A 15,801-nucleotide genomic window follows, 5' to 3' on the forward strand; every position below is an offset into this window, starting at 1 on the left:
GTTTCTACCCGTTCACATATAAATAAGGTCAATTTAGGTTGTGTATTTATCTAAAATATTTGTGGTAGCCTCAAGTGGAGGTGAAGAGCGGTTTTGTAATTTTGTTTCCTTCCTCCATGTGGGTTAGGAAAATATCTTCCTTTTCATCTTCTTCATCTCCTCTGGTTCGGTTTATTGGATGGATGTCGATAATCTTGTAATGCAAAACAGTATGCCGATTTGTCTGAATTATCAACCGTTATCGGTTTGCTGTAATGACCTTGTTATAGTTAACGATGCTTTTGACAAACAAGACGAGTCTTTTCGTATGATTACCTTTGTACATTGCAGTTGGTAACGGAAAGCAGCAAAAGTTTATTAGTTGAAATGTCATTCCCGTTGATAATAGTTCTCAGTCACATTCATATATAGTTCTTAAAATGATGCTTTGCAATGTGACATTGGGAATTTTTGCTTTGAATCTGAAGGGTCATCAGTTGTCTGAAGAAGAAACTACAGAATTCTCCAAATACTTGCAAGGTCTCGTCTCTAAGCTTCATCAGACTACCGATATATGCTGGAAACTTCATTATCAACCATCTAAAAAACTCACTGTTAATGTTGTGTACACGACGCTTGTTGTTAATGTTAGAACAAGATTCACATAGTTTGGTAGATCATTATCATTAGAAGGCGAGTCTTAAATAACTTGCTGAATTAGTTCTTAAATTGCAAGAAAACATATCCTGGGAGGTTGCGTCTACAGTTCTTTACTGCATACTCGAGACACCTCATTGTTTAGGTTTTGATCAAGTAATCAGCCCTCTTTGTTTAGCAATGCAGAAATTCTCACAAAATGCACCAAAATTTTCATGGTGGTTGCAGACCGATGGTGGTTATCATTATTTGATGGAGGCATCAAGAGTCTTCATGAAAGTCAACATCTTCTGGTCGACCTTCTATCTTCAATGATGGGTCAATACTGAACCAGAACAGCTCATTATTGCACTTAAACACGGAAACCGACATGTGAAGGCCCGTTTGTGCAACTTTCATTAGCTCTCTTTGCCGCTATCTGTTTGTACTCTCCTGCTGAAGATGTTTCCGCAAATTATTTGGAGAACTATTGATACTTTGGGTCTATTGGAAGGTGGTACACTAGTCATATGTCCATCATCATAGACCTGTTAAATGAATTGAGAATCCACAAGTGTTAAATTCAAACTCATGTTTCATAACAGGATTAAACCACCTGAGTGAATCAGATTAGGAAAGTATTCAAGGATAATTTAAAGGTACAGATACAAAAAAATATCCGTGTGTAAAATCAAATAAAATGCATTTTAGAAAAATGTTTCACAAACACAGCATGTAAGAATACCTCATAATATTTCTAATGAAAACAACACCATAACTTATAAATATTACAAAAACAACTCTTCTAGAGCTGCATATATAAAACTATAACAGTGTATGTACTCCTTCCTTCTTGAGCATGAGAAGCTTAGGTTACCGTCCTTTTGGTCACTCTTTTTTCGGTTTCTAACAAAAAATACAAAATAAGATCAAACGAACAAATGTAAGCTCAGAAATCAGTGGCGGAGTTAAGATCCGGCGGGTCCTTTATTAGTCTTGCTAATAATTCCTTTTCCAAAATATTCAGCAATTACTGAAAATCCATCTTTTGAACTCTTAACTTGATTGAAGAACTGGTCTTGGTTTTTGGAGTTTTGTTCCAAGTTCCTTTTCATTTCAAGAACAGATCTGTACTCGGGGGCACATTCCGGACATTCTTTTTCATTGTCACCAAGGCAACGCTGATGGAATGAGTGCATACACATAAAGTGGACAGCAGGAAGGTCAAGTGTGAAAGTGCAAAGAGTACATTTGCTTAGCTGAAATATTCTGGCATTAGTCCTCAAATCTTGAATTTCTTTTCTCATTGTAGACGTCTCTTCCTGTACAATTGAAGAGACCCTTTTTAGATGTAATTTAAAATTTATTTATTTATTCCATTTATATGCATTGTTTCATATCACACAGAAACTTGAGCTTTTATCCCTGCTAAAAAAAATTTTTTTTTTTTAAATTTTATATAATTAGATCATGCAGTGACAAATTAAAGTGTTCTCTACAATATTTTGATATGAAACAGAAGTCCAAGGGTGTTAAGTGTCGATTTATAATAATTGTCTTGTTATTCTTGGAAGTTACTTGTTCTCCAAGATTAGGTCAAGTGTCTACAAATAAGGCTGCCAGCCATTAGAGTTAAGTGTAGAGAATACTATTATTGTCGTATGAGACATTGTGGAGTTACTGGAGCTCAAATCCAGCAACTTATCTATGATATAACTTCGTTATTGGTCTGATACACATCAATTGGGAACTAAACAGATAATGGGATGGCATTCCTACTTTTTATTATTACACTTAGATTCCCTAATACAATGAAGATATAAGTTTTTAATTCAAGTGATTCCATTAATTTCTACACTAGAATTATCTTCACTAACATAATACATGGATGTGCAGAAGAGAAACATTATTAGGTCTACCTTGAAACTATCTGATTGGATAAAATAGATTCACGTCACCTGAGGCTACCTTCATCAAATATAGGATACTGTCAACCCTTGGATAAAGTTTAGTTGATATTTTTTGAAGATAGGTCTTCTTAAATAAGTAGTCTGTTTTTAAACAGTCACGATTCTAGTTGGGGACTTATGTAAATATGGATTAAGAGAACTTTTAAGTTTGCATCGTCAAGAGCAAGCCGGCCTCTCGAAAGTTGATTAAACATATTATGTTTCTTCTTTAGTATCTATATTTGATGAAGGTAGCCTCAGGTGACGCGAATTTATTTCATCCAATCAGATGGTTTCAAGGTAGACCTAATAACGTTTCTCTTCTGCACATCCATGTATTATGTTAGTGAAGATAATTCTAGTGTAGAAATTAATGGAATCACTTGAATTAAAAACTTATATCTTCATTGTATTAGGGAATCTAAGTTTAATAATAAAAAGTAGGAATGCCATCCCATTATCTGTTTAGTTCCCAATTGATGTGCATCAGACCAATAACGAAGTTATATGATAGATAAGTTGCTGGATTTGAGCTCCAGTAGCTCCACAATGTCTCATACGACAATAATAATATTCTCCACACTTAACCCTAATGGCTGGCAGCCTTATTTGTAGACACTTGACCTAATCTTGGAGAACAAGTAACTTCCAAGAATAACAAGACAATTATTATAAATCGACACTTAACACCCTTGGACTTCTGGTTCATATCAAAATATTGTAGAGAACACTAAATGCATGATATTCTTACAGCCCAAAAACAAAAGGCCCGGGCACCCTTCCTTTATAAGTGAGTGACAATTTGCACCCATTAAGTCAAACTTGAACAACAGAGCGTACATGGTTTCAGCGTTCCCAGTCAAGATTTGTACTTATGGTGCCCATTTGACCATTTCAAGAAGATACAACCAACTTGTAAACCCAGAAAATAAGAAGATAAAAATTATTTAATGATGCCCATTTCATATAAACTAATATGAACAAACAATAAAACTATCCTATATTGGAGAAAGCACTCAATTAAAAGCAATGCCACTTATATGGGCTTTAACTTTAACTGCCACTTCATTTATTAAATAGTTTAACTGTAACAATCATAGGTACAATGTTGTACAGGTTGGGTAACTGGTCAAAACAGGTTCATGTTGAAATAGTTCTTTTGGGTATGGCTAAAGTACGCCACTTGTAGTCCATTTATTAATAAACAGTTAATGTGTGAATATGATTACATCATTACATTAACATTTTTTTAAGGCAGATTAAATAAAGAGTATTAACAGAACAAGATTCCAATTTATAATATAAAGATTTTAAGAGTTTGTATCTACTAATAGACTTTGGGTGACTTTCGATTCATTCTACTGATAGCTAAGTATTTAATTTGACCCACTTGGGATAAAATACAACCCAAATCAACCCATTCAAAAGAAATGGGTCGAATTGCCACTTCTATTAACAAATTGAAATCTTTACAGAGCTTAAAGACTAACCTGATATTTATCAATCATTCGGCGGTCTTCTTCAATAAGCTTCGACTCATGTTCCAGTTTTCTAGCTATATAATCTTTAATGACAGAGAGGCTAAGACATGGATTTGAGGAAAGTGTCTGCAAAACCATAATAGGAGGCAAAATATCATCTCTTTCAATATAAGTCAAAACTTCCCTCACTTCTTTAGAGCAATCTTCCCCAAGTTCGCCAAAATACTTCAATAAATCTGCCCAAAGCGTAGGGTCACCTCCCGTCCCTGAATCCCCAAGCCTCTTACAGCAAGCAATCAGACCATCGTGATCATGTGAGCGCATGTAACAAGCGATAACCTCTTTATAAAGTTTCAACTTTTCATAAAGATATAAAAGGCCTTCTTTAAAAGCATTCATTTCACACAGGATTATAGCCAGATCAACATCATACAGTGGCTGTTCTTGATCAGACGGCCATGCACTCTTAAGCAATAGAAGCCCTTTCTGATGTCTCTCTTGATGATCGTTTTCAGTTTTTTCGTCTTTATGTACTGGAGTTAACTTTCCATTAACCACATGTTTGGAACTACCATTCTCACTAATATTAGCTTGTGACATTAGCGGAAAATTTAAGTCACCAGACAAATATAGCTCCAACAACGTGTTGTGAATTTCTACTTGAGCGGGCGAGTCATTTACTTTCTTTATGTACTTTTCAAGAAAATTCATAAGTGATCTTGGATGGTGTATGAAAATATTAAGAAAATCAACTGGAGACGGTAACATATATGCATGTGTACCTTCTTCTGTGCAAAGCCTCATCAAAATTTCTATGGTTTCCACGGGCTTGTGCTCTATAAGTATTTTACCATACTCTTTAACAGTCACACCAGCTTGACTTGGGTCAAGGCTAGAAATGTACTGCAACGCCTCTTCATATCTTCCTAAGTCTTCAAGCAATATCTTTAAATACCACTCATGCCTCCCAGACTTTTTGGCAACATACATTGCATGTTCATGATAATTGGCAGCTCGACAAACCCTGATTGCAGTTTCCACATCAAACTTATTCTCCCCGACACCATCCTCGCTTTTTATAAAAACGTTCAATTTGTCCACATCTTTCAGTTTGGTATAGCAGTTTAAAAGAAGGGTAGTGTGGTCTTTCGAACCAAGACCTTTCTCATGTAAGTTCTCCAAGTAGTTCGTAAGATTGTAGATCCTTTGTGCATCTAGAAACTTCTGGATCACATATGAAGGTTCTAGATGACCAATGGTATGGATGTACTGGACCATAGCTTCATCAAAATCCTGCTTGCTATATAGATGATCGCCATACTTCCTTAACACTTCAGCCGTTGCAGCTGCATCAGCTTGTTGACTTTGAACAAGATTGATAGCTACAGTATAAAGATTTTTCTTAAAAAGCATATCCAATTTACTTTCCATATCTTTTTCTCCAATACATATAGCTGATTTATCACTCATTATAAGCAGTATGCTTCCCCATTCACATAGCATGTGAGATACTTCTTTAACCACTATACTGTGTGCAATTAAATGGTTTTTGAGATCATAAATATTAAATGTATGGCTTCCGCTTCTTTGGTCTGCAATGACACATAACAAATATCCCCGAAACCAACCAAGAAATTTCTTTTCTCCTTCAAATGCCCAACACGGACCTCTACCATCAGTTTCATAAAAATATACAGCCTCAGGTCGACCAATAATAAGCTCCTAGTTACAGGACAAGATTTCATAAAATTTAGTCATAAAAACAAGAAACAACATATATAAGTTAATTGGTCAAAGTGCATAAAAAGGTAACTAACTTCGTTCAAGTTTCTATTCTAGGTAATATAATACTCTCTCATAAACAGGTACAAATCGAAAAAAGAATTCTAAGGTAGGGAAGTTCGACTCTCTTCTCCATTTGGGTGACCAACCTTCAGTTCATTTTAAGCTTAAGGTAACAAATGTATTTTTTACTACTTTGGGTAGGTAGTTGTCTACCTGCATCAAATTACCAGTTATAAAAAAAATAACTGAAATTTTGTACCTTTTTGTGAGTGAGAAAATACTATATCACCCAGAATAGAAAGCTAAGGAAAGTTGCCCAACTTTTATGCAACTAACCCCAAAAAATTGGCAAAAGAATCAGACAAGATGGTATACCAAGCGGTCATTCATTGCAACGCTGTTCGCATTGGATCCTATTTGATCCAGGGTTTGCCGGCTAGCTGGCTGAGTCTGCAAGTTAAACAAGCTTACAGAAGCGGGAGTGACTGCAAATAGTTGTAAAGTTTTCCCATCAACACGAAACGCCATCCCAGTTATGGCACACTGACTTTTATCTTGACGATTTTCGACTTGAAGCATGAAGCGTTTGATACGCTCACGTGCAATATCCCCTTGAATGCAATAAATGCAACCATTGTCTAACCCAATGGCTATTAGCAATATTGGTGGAGCCTCCTCCAGGACTAGAAATGATGTTATCTGCATAATAAACAGTATTAAAACATTTACGTAGACTTTTACAGAAAAGTGAGTATATAATCACAAACCTTTGCCTCTGGAAACTGATTGGTGAATATTCGTAGAATCTGGATACAATCAGGAACCGAGGTGCTTGGACCCTCTGGTTGAGTTTTATCAAGGTCAAAAACCTTGAGGCACACAGAAGATAGCTGTGGAGATATTTGTTCATCTTCTCCCACGGTTAGTAGGAAGTTGCGTTGCTGATTAATTTAAAACAGTTAGATACAAAGTTATAACATTTTTTTTTTTTTTGAGAACAGCGAGTTAGTAGTTAATAGTTAGCAGTTAGCATTCGAGACACCACAGTTATAACATATTTTACCATAGGGAAAATAACTTAATCTTGGTCATGATCATTATAATATGGAAAAATAATATGTTTATGACTTTATGCAACCAAGTTTCAATCTTTTAACCAATCAATACAACTGAAAATATCTGTTACCAATTGACGTAACCATGTTCCAACAACAATAAAAGAAGTGAAATTGATCTCACAAAAAAGTAACCAAGTCTCACCTCTTTCCAACTTAAAAACACTACCAAGTTGTATTAACTTGCTTTAATGATATCAAGCTGAAACGTTGACTTATAAACTGGTAATAATTACTTAGTTGAATCATATAGAAAGAAAACGAGACTTGGTTGCATTAATAATTCAGTTCCCTTGTGTTTGGGATTGCTACTTTTAAAGTGCTTATCTGCTTAAAAAGATAGGCAGGTATCCACCTACTTATTTTAGAGTGCTTATTCCTTATAAAATACGGTGATAAGTAATTCTTCAAACAGTGTTTGTTTATGCGATGTGAAAGAAAGCAATAAGCAGATGAGCACATGGTAAGCAATCCCAAATACCCCCTGACAACGAACTTTAAGTTACATAATATATAAATCTTCTAGAGATTCGCAACCATGATTAAAATCTGAATTCAAACTGATGTTATTTTCCAAAATTCTAAGCTAGCGTATTCAAGATGCTTTACTAGGGGAGTTAAGTCTCTGGATAAATCAGCAGGAAAAGCATCGTTAAAAATTTAAAATGCAAGATCAACCATTCGATAAACAATGTAGAGGCTAATTATATAGGCATGACAAACGAAACTGATTTAACTTAATAGGAATCAGGCATGAATATTTAATAAAGAACTTCACAAAACAGAAATCTTCTAAAAGTTCCCAACTATAATATACTTCTGAATTGAAGCTTATATTTTTCTTTAATCTTCTAAAACTATTATCCTCATGATACTCCCCTAAAAGTTAACCACCAACATATATCAATCAACAGAAAGTCAGACCTACACCATCAAAAACAACAAGCATAAATCACACCACAATTTCCTAACATCTGTGAATGTACAAGTCAATTCCACCAAAAAACGTAAAACCCTAAGTCGGACCTTTCTCTATACAGCAGCAGTACCCAATCTCGCCACTAAGTGGGCCAGTGGGGTATGGGGAGGACCCTAAGCCAGTACGGTTCTCTATATAGAAATCTAAAACCATTACTCCACACAAACTAGGCTAAACTTCTGAAAATAAAACCATCCCATGCCAGCAGAGAGGCAAATCAAGCTCAGTCAGATGATGAACCAACCAGCTGATCCACCTCCATCAAAGAACTTCCCTAACAAAACAGATTCCTCGTTCTCCGTTAAACTAAACCCGGAATACTTTCCAAATACCCACATCCCCAACCCGAGAGCAAATCAAGGTCAGCCAGCATCTAGCTCAGATGGTAGCCCAACCTGACTACATAACCCGGCTTCAAATATAAGATTAGGTTCCTAGTTTTCGGCAAAACAAAACATGGAATAGTCGCAAAATGCCGCCTCTCCAAAACCAACTACCCTATAACCGTCTAAAGGCCACAACTTTTCCTCTACATTTCAATTACAACATAACTTAACATAGCTTTACGGAATCAAGTTCCTCGTTCTCCGCTAATAAACTAAACATAAAAAACTTACCAAATGCCCTATCTCCATAACAAACTAGGCTATAACCGATAAATTCATTCTCGAAATAACATAACTTTAACACACAACAACACAAACACCAAAACAACAAAAACCCAACAAAATCTTGATCAAACATTCACATATATATACATACACATATACATACATAAAAAAGTAATCACCTTGAGTTGTTGAAGGAAGAAAACAGAGGAAGTATGAGCTTGGAATCCATAACTGAACTTAAAACCACGATCTAATAAGCTAACACTTCCATCTTCACAACCAACCGCTACTTTCCCTCTTCCACTGCAACAACACTCTATTTTTCCGGTGACTTCATCGGACCCCACGCTTTTTCCGGCGTATTTTTCTTCAAAGAATTCGAATTTCCTCCATTGATACATGGTGTCTTTTCTTCTTTTCTTTTTCTTTTTTTAAAAAAATTGTAATTCCAATTGTAATAAAATCAAAATGGGTGATGTAAATTATGAATTTTTACACAATTGTGATCATATTCTTTGAAAGATATATATAGATGTAATGTAATAATGTATAGATACAGAGATATATATGTGAAAAGTTGAAATAATATGAGATTGATCAGTGAAGGGAATAATGAAATTAAAATTAAAATTGTAAAGGGGATTTTTTTTTTTTTGTTGGATACCCGTTTTTTAATTCGTGATCCGGATTTGGTATATCGGGTATTTTAATTTATCGTTTTTAATGGGACTGATATTCAAATCATCACTTTTTTTTATATAACTCTGCCTCCTCGTACTCAAAGTTATTTCACTGAATGACTTTATTGTGAAAATTCTTCAAATGTTCTTCCCATGTCTCGAACTCAGGACTTATAACATGTAAAGCTGGTGCTCAATCACTAAGCTATAATGAGAATATGTTGTCAATAATTTAACTATGGATTTTATATGTATATTGGGTGAAAATATTTAAATTAACTAGCACAATTACCCGCACAAATGCGGCGGTCGCGGTGCCGACAGTATGGTGGTGGGGGCGACTGTTGGTGGTGGAGGCGGCGTCGAGTGATGTAGATATTTGATGTAAAAGGCTAATGTGATATTTTAATAGTTTAATTTAATTATTAATATTAAAGAGGTAGTGTATGTGAAAATTGTTAGGTCGAAAATCGACCAAGTATAATTTGTTCAGAAATATCTGAAGCTCAGAAAAGATACTTCTACAGACATTCTGAGGAATGTCTCAGAATTAGTTCTCTGAAGCTTCATCTCAGATCAAGATCAGCACACCTGAAGACATTCATTCTGAAGTCGAAGACTGAAGACTGAAGAAGAGAAACTTCTGAGAAGCAGAGCTCTGAAAAGATTCTACCTGATTGAAGATCTGAAGCCGCTCAGTGAAAAAGTATTTACAACATTTTTTCACTGATTACGAGGAAGTCTTTTTGCAGTACTTTAACTGCCTTTACCCGGTTAATAACATTATACCTGGTATTGTGCTAGTTTAAGTAAAAGGTTGGGAATAAAGTATGTAATGTCACATCAAAAGAAACTTATATACTTTATTCAAAACAAACATGTTATGGATTTGTCCTACAAATCCATAAATGCACCCAACCATATTTGTACGGCCTCTGTCATGCCACCAAGACATATTGGCCTATAAATATAAGACTTCTCACACTTGCAAAAATGCTTGGAACTTTGGCATTGCAACTTGTGAGATATACTCTAAGTAAACTTACGAGTATTTCCTTGTTATTTAGATCACTTGTATTTCAAGGTTGTTTAGATATTTTCACAAGTGTGATTATCTTTGTTCCGCAACAACCTTTGTATTTTGTTTATATGAATAAATAAAATACATTGAAAAATACATCTCGACTCATTGGCATAATACTTGATTATACATAGTATTTATATAGTTTCAAGCATGTGTTATTCGTTCTTACTTATTTGTTCATATCCATATCTGGATCATAATTCTAAACTAGTCTTTATCTAGATCAGAATTACTTGCCAGTCGGGTTACTTGATATACTTGGTATTCTTGATATATATATATTCTGTGATATCTTGTTACTTGTCTAACATCTTTTGTAGGGAACTCACAATTGGTATCAGAGCCTCCCAGGTTAAAACTCATTAATTTGTTATACCTGTTTGATCCTACAAGATGTCTAGCACCGAACAACCTAACCCTAATGTCACTGTCAATACAAATCCACCACCACCTCCACCACCTCAACCCAGTGTCCATGTACATTTTCCAAATAATCATGTTCCTAAATTTAATGGGGATAGTGATACCTTCATTACATAGAAGGCTTGTATGTTGAAATATATTGTTGGGGTTGAGAGACACTTGACCACAATTCTCTTAGAAGGACCTTATGTACATGAGAATGCTTCGACTGTAGTTTTTAATGCCGATGGGACCCCTAGAATGTCACCCAAGGAAAAGGATCATTGGTCAGAAGAAGACCATAGATTGGCTGACCTCGATTCTAAACTTCAAAATATGATTCTTTTCGCTGTCCCTGAAAGCTTGAAACCCACTCTTGTTCTCTTAGATAATTCCAAATTAATGTGGAAAGAATTAATGACTCAGTTTGAGGGTACAAAAGAAACAATTATCACTAGAAAAGTTGCTTTGAACAAAAAATATGAAGCTTTCTTTGCATTACCAAATGAAACTCTTACTCAGACTTATATCACATTTATAAATTTGGTCAATCAATTAAAAGCTTTGGGTGTTGAAAAAGATAAAGAAATTTTGTTGGAAAAGTTTTGTGATATACTACCTTCTAAATGAGAAAACTTGATAATGGTTTTGAGACAAGAAAAAACACTTCATAGTCACACTCTTGCCTCTTTATATGGTGCTTTTAGATATACTGAGAAAAATAAAGCTGAGAGAGTTGTGGCTGAGCAAGATGCTAAAAATCATGTTTCTACCAGTTCAGCTTTGGTTCATTGTTCTGAAAACCAAGACTCTGCCCTGCTATCTTCTGAGAGTGACAATTCTGACTCAGTGAAGAAGATGGTAGTTGAATTAGTGAAAGCTGGTATTACTGATTATGCAACACATGAGTGTGATGAAGAAGATGATAATGATCTTGTTGCAATGTTGGCCAAAACCTTTAATCGTTTTAAGTTTAAATCAAAAAGAAATGGCAAACAATTTTCTTCAAACAATTCCATTGAAAAGTCCAATCTGGAATGTTTTAAATGTGGAAAGAAAGGACATTTTATGAAGGAATGCAGATCAAATCAACCCTCCTCATCACAATCTGGCCCTAACCATTCTATCTTTAGAAAACTAATGATGTGTATAAGGCTAAATACAAGAAATTGAAAGCCCATATTGCACTCATGGCACAAGAAGAATCCAACAAGAACAGTTGCATGGTTGCAGATTCAGGAAAATGGGAGGATTCTGATGTGTCTTCTGATGATGAAGAAGAAGTGAGGGACATGTGTTTCATGGCTCGTGAAGATCAAGGTCATGTTGTCAAGACTGATATGGAATCTGGTCGTTGGGTGGATATCATCATGAAAAAGGTTAGTAGTTTTGGTTTTGAGAAAGACGAAGAACAAAAATTGGACCTTTTAGTTCTTATTGAGGCCGATATTTCTTATGTTGAAACTGTGCGTTCAGAAAGTTTAAAAATGTTTGAAATTAACTCTTCTGAACTGAACGCCAGTCAGGCTAGGCTGAAATAACTAAAAGATGTTAAATTGGCTTTAAAAAGTTATCAATCTTTGGTGTCCAAACTTGAATTGGAAAAGGAAGAATTAAGGATTATTCTTGAAAAAGAACAAAAAATTATCAAATCCTGGATTAAATCACCATTTCCTGAAGCTGCCATTAAGAAAACTTTTGAAAATTACAGAACTGCATATGGCACTGGTGATCTTCATCTTGCATCTGTAATAACTGATTTAGATGCTCTTCCAAAAGAAATAAGACCAGAAATTGTTTTCAAAAATTTTGGTAAACCAAAGAATGTAACTGAAGAAGCCCAGCCTCAACCTGAGGGCAAATCTGAAGCACGTCAGACCAATGCTTCAGACAAGAAAGCTAAATCCAAGAAGCCTTCCCCTCAGTCTTCATCTAAGGTTCCTAAAAACCAAAAGAAGAAGAAAAATGTCTCCCCTGATGAGCCCTCTACCTCAGATTCTGGTAAGGCTCAGGTGTCTAATGAAGAATCTATTTTGTTAAGGATTGAAAGTCAATTCCAAATGTTGGCTAGACAAGTGCAAAGTTGTAATGCACGTTTGAAAAATGTTGAAAGTTGAATCCTAAACAAAATCCAAAACCTTTTTCAAAAAAAATCAAGCAAAACAAGCAAAAATCTGAGAAGAAAAAGGTTGAAGAACCCATCAAACCAACTGTTTTTATTTCATCAGAACTTATGACTGATATCCTTTTTGATCCTTCTGTTCCTTACGTACCAAAGAAATCTGAGGCTGCTAAGGGAGAGCCCAGTGGACCCATCAAAAGATGGGTTCCCAAGAAGAACTAATCTTTGTGTGTGTGTAGGGAGACCGAAAGAAGTATATATGGTATCTGGACAGTGCTGCTGGCAGAACCATGACTGGTAATAAAACCCTGCTGGAGGAATATACGGTGCAAGAGGGGCCCTCAATAACTTTTGGGAATGATGGTAATGGACCAACTGAGGGATATGGTGTGTTGAACAATGGACAAGTCAAATTTACAAAGTTGCATATGTGAATGGTTTGAAATATAACCTGATCAGTGTCATCCAACTTTGTGATGATGGCTTTAAGGTTTTATTTGATGTAAGTCAAAGCACCATATTCAACAGAGATTGGAAGGTAGTATTGGTTGCACCAAGAAAAGGCAACATTTATGTCATTGATATGGAAAGTTCACCCAGTGAACAATGTTTCTATACAAAGGCAGATGAGGACACAAACTGGTTGTGGCACAAGAGATTATCCAATCTCAATTTCAAAAATACAAATAAGTTATCAAGAAAACAACTTGCTGATGGGATACCTCCAATGTCTTTCAATAAAGACAAGCCATGTCCGGGTTGTGAAATGGGAAAGAAGAAAAGAGCATCTTTCAAGACCAAGCAAAATTTCAGTATCACTGAACCACTTCATATGCTTCATATGGATCTCTTTGGTCCTGTGAATGTTCAGACAAGAGCTGGGAAGAAATACACCCTTGTGATAGTTGATGAATACTCAAGATATTGTTGGGTGATCTTCCTCAGAACCAAAAGTGAAGCTGTTGCTGAAATTATTGCCCTCATCAAACAAATTGAATTCAAACACAAGCGAAAAGTACGTCAGCTCAGAAGTGACAATGGCACTGAATTCAGAAATTCCACTTTGGAAACCTTCTGCGCTGACACTGGCATATCTCAGAACTTCTCCTCAGCACACACACCAGAACAGAATGGTGTTGTAGAAAGAAAGAATCCTACACTGATAGAAGCTGCCAGAAGTATGTTGAATGAATCTGGTCTTCCAAAATGTTTCTGGGCTGAAGCTGTTGCAACTACTTGCTACACTCAAAACAAATCAATTTATGTCAAAAGACATAAGAAGACTGCCTATGAAGTGCTCAGAAAAAGAAAGCCTAATATTGGATATTTCCATGTATTTGGATGTCCAGTATACATTCTGAATGATTCCAGCAAATTGGGCAAATTTGATGCCAAAGCTGATGAAGGTTACTTCTTAGGATATTCAACAATTCGCAAAGCCTTTAGAGTCTATAACAAAAGACTTGAAAAGGTTGATGAGTCAATTCATGTTACCTTTGATGAATCAAATTCTGCAATCTTTAATAAACCAATTTTTGAACCACCCTCAGAAAGTCCTATCAGTTTTGGTGAATCTGATCACAATGTCCAATCTGATTAGTCACCTAAACATGTTTTTGATCATCTCAGTTCAGAACCAGAAAATATTCAGCAAAGCAACACTCCATTTTATCCTTCAGTCCCTTTCAAACTACCTTCAGAAATGACTATTGGATCAGATGTGCGTATTGCTACTCCTCAGATATCAGTCTCCACTGAAGTACCTCAAAATGAAGAATTTCATGATGCAAATCGTAATTTAAAAGATGATGAAGATGATGAGACGAAAGTAGTCTTTTCTGAAGCATCTCCTGAAGTAAGTCAAAGGAGTTCTTGCACTGATATCATTGTTCATCCTGGTCATTACTCTAAATGGACTCGATCACATCCAATTGATCAAGTGATTGGAGATCCAAATAGAGGGGTTCAAACCAGAAGAGCCACTAGCGATCAATGCTTAAATGTCAGCTTCTTATCACTGGTAGAACCGAAGAAGATTGACGAGGCTATGAAAGATCCAAGTTGGGTTGAAGCCATGCAAGAAGAGCTTAACCAATTTGAAAGGAACAATGTATGGGAACTTGTTCCATGTCCCAGCAATCTGAAGAAAGAACCAATTGGGACAAGATGGGTCTTTAGAAACAAGGTGGATGAAGATGGTCACGTAATTAGAAACAAGGCAAGGCTAGTTGCCAAGGGTTATGCTCAAGAAGAAGGAGTTGATTTTGATGAGACTTTTGCACTAGTTGCTAGACTAGAAGCTATCAGAATAATCTTAGCTTTTGCAGCTCATCATGAGTTTAAAGTCTATCAGATAGATGTTAAAAGTGCATTTCTGAATGGAGAACTGGAAGAAGTTGTCCATGTTTATCAACCACCAGGATTCGAAAGTAAAGAAAAACCTCACTGGGTGTATAGGCTGAACAAAGCTTTATATGGTCTGAGACAAGCACTTAGTGCCTGGTATGATACTCTAACTAGACATCTTTTAGATAATGGTTTTAAAAGGGGTGCAATAGATAACACTTTATTCATCTTGCATGATAAAGGTGATATCTTACTTGTACAAGTTTATGTTGATGATATTGTGTTTGGGTCTACAAATGAAAATTTGTGTGACAAGTTTTCTAAAATTATGTCTTCTGAGTATGAAATGAGTATGATGGGTGAATTGACATATTTCTTGGGTCTTCAAGTTAAACAAACCAAACATGGTATTTTTATAAATCAAGAAAAATATGTCAGAGATTTAATAAAGAAATATCAATTTGACTCATTTTCATCCAAAGATACTCCAATTTCTGCACCATTAACTTTGGACTCGGATCCCAATGGAAAACCTGTTGATCCCACAAAATATCGTGGTATGGTGGGATCCCTCATGTACTTAACTGCAAGTAGACCAGACATAATGTTTGCAACATGCCTTTGTGCAAGAT

General features: G+C 35.6%; 1 protein-coding gene across 1 annotated transcript; it reads right to left on the reverse strand.

Annotated features, from left to right (window-relative positions):
• Window positions 1–1,297: 1,297 nt before the first annotated feature.
• On the reverse strand, window positions 1,298–9,101 carry LOC122600543 (vacuolar protein-sorting-associated protein 11 homolog). The gene is made up of 5 exons (XM_043773273.1): window positions 8,715–9,101; window positions 6,598–6,771; window positions 6,206–6,529; window positions 4,055–5,767; window positions 1,298–1,937 (listed from the first exon to the last, which is right to left on the reverse strand). Exons 1-5 carry the CDS (start codon window positions 8,934–8,936, stop codon window positions 1,584–1,586), a joined length of 2,787 nt encoding a protein of 928 aa, XP_043629208.1. The 5' UTR covers window positions 8,937–9,101; the 3' UTR covers window positions 1,298–1,583.
• Between the last annotated feature and the right edge of the window lie 6,700 nt (window positions 9,102–15,801).

Source organism: Erigeron canadensis, chromosome 5, assembly GCF_010389155.1.
Source record: "Erigeron canadensis isolate Cc75 chromosome 5, C_canadensis_v1, whole genome shotgun sequence".
Classification (NCBI taxonomy): domain Eukaryota; kingdom Viridiplantae; phylum Streptophyta; class Magnoliopsida; order Asterales; family Asteraceae; genus Erigeron; species Erigeron canadensis.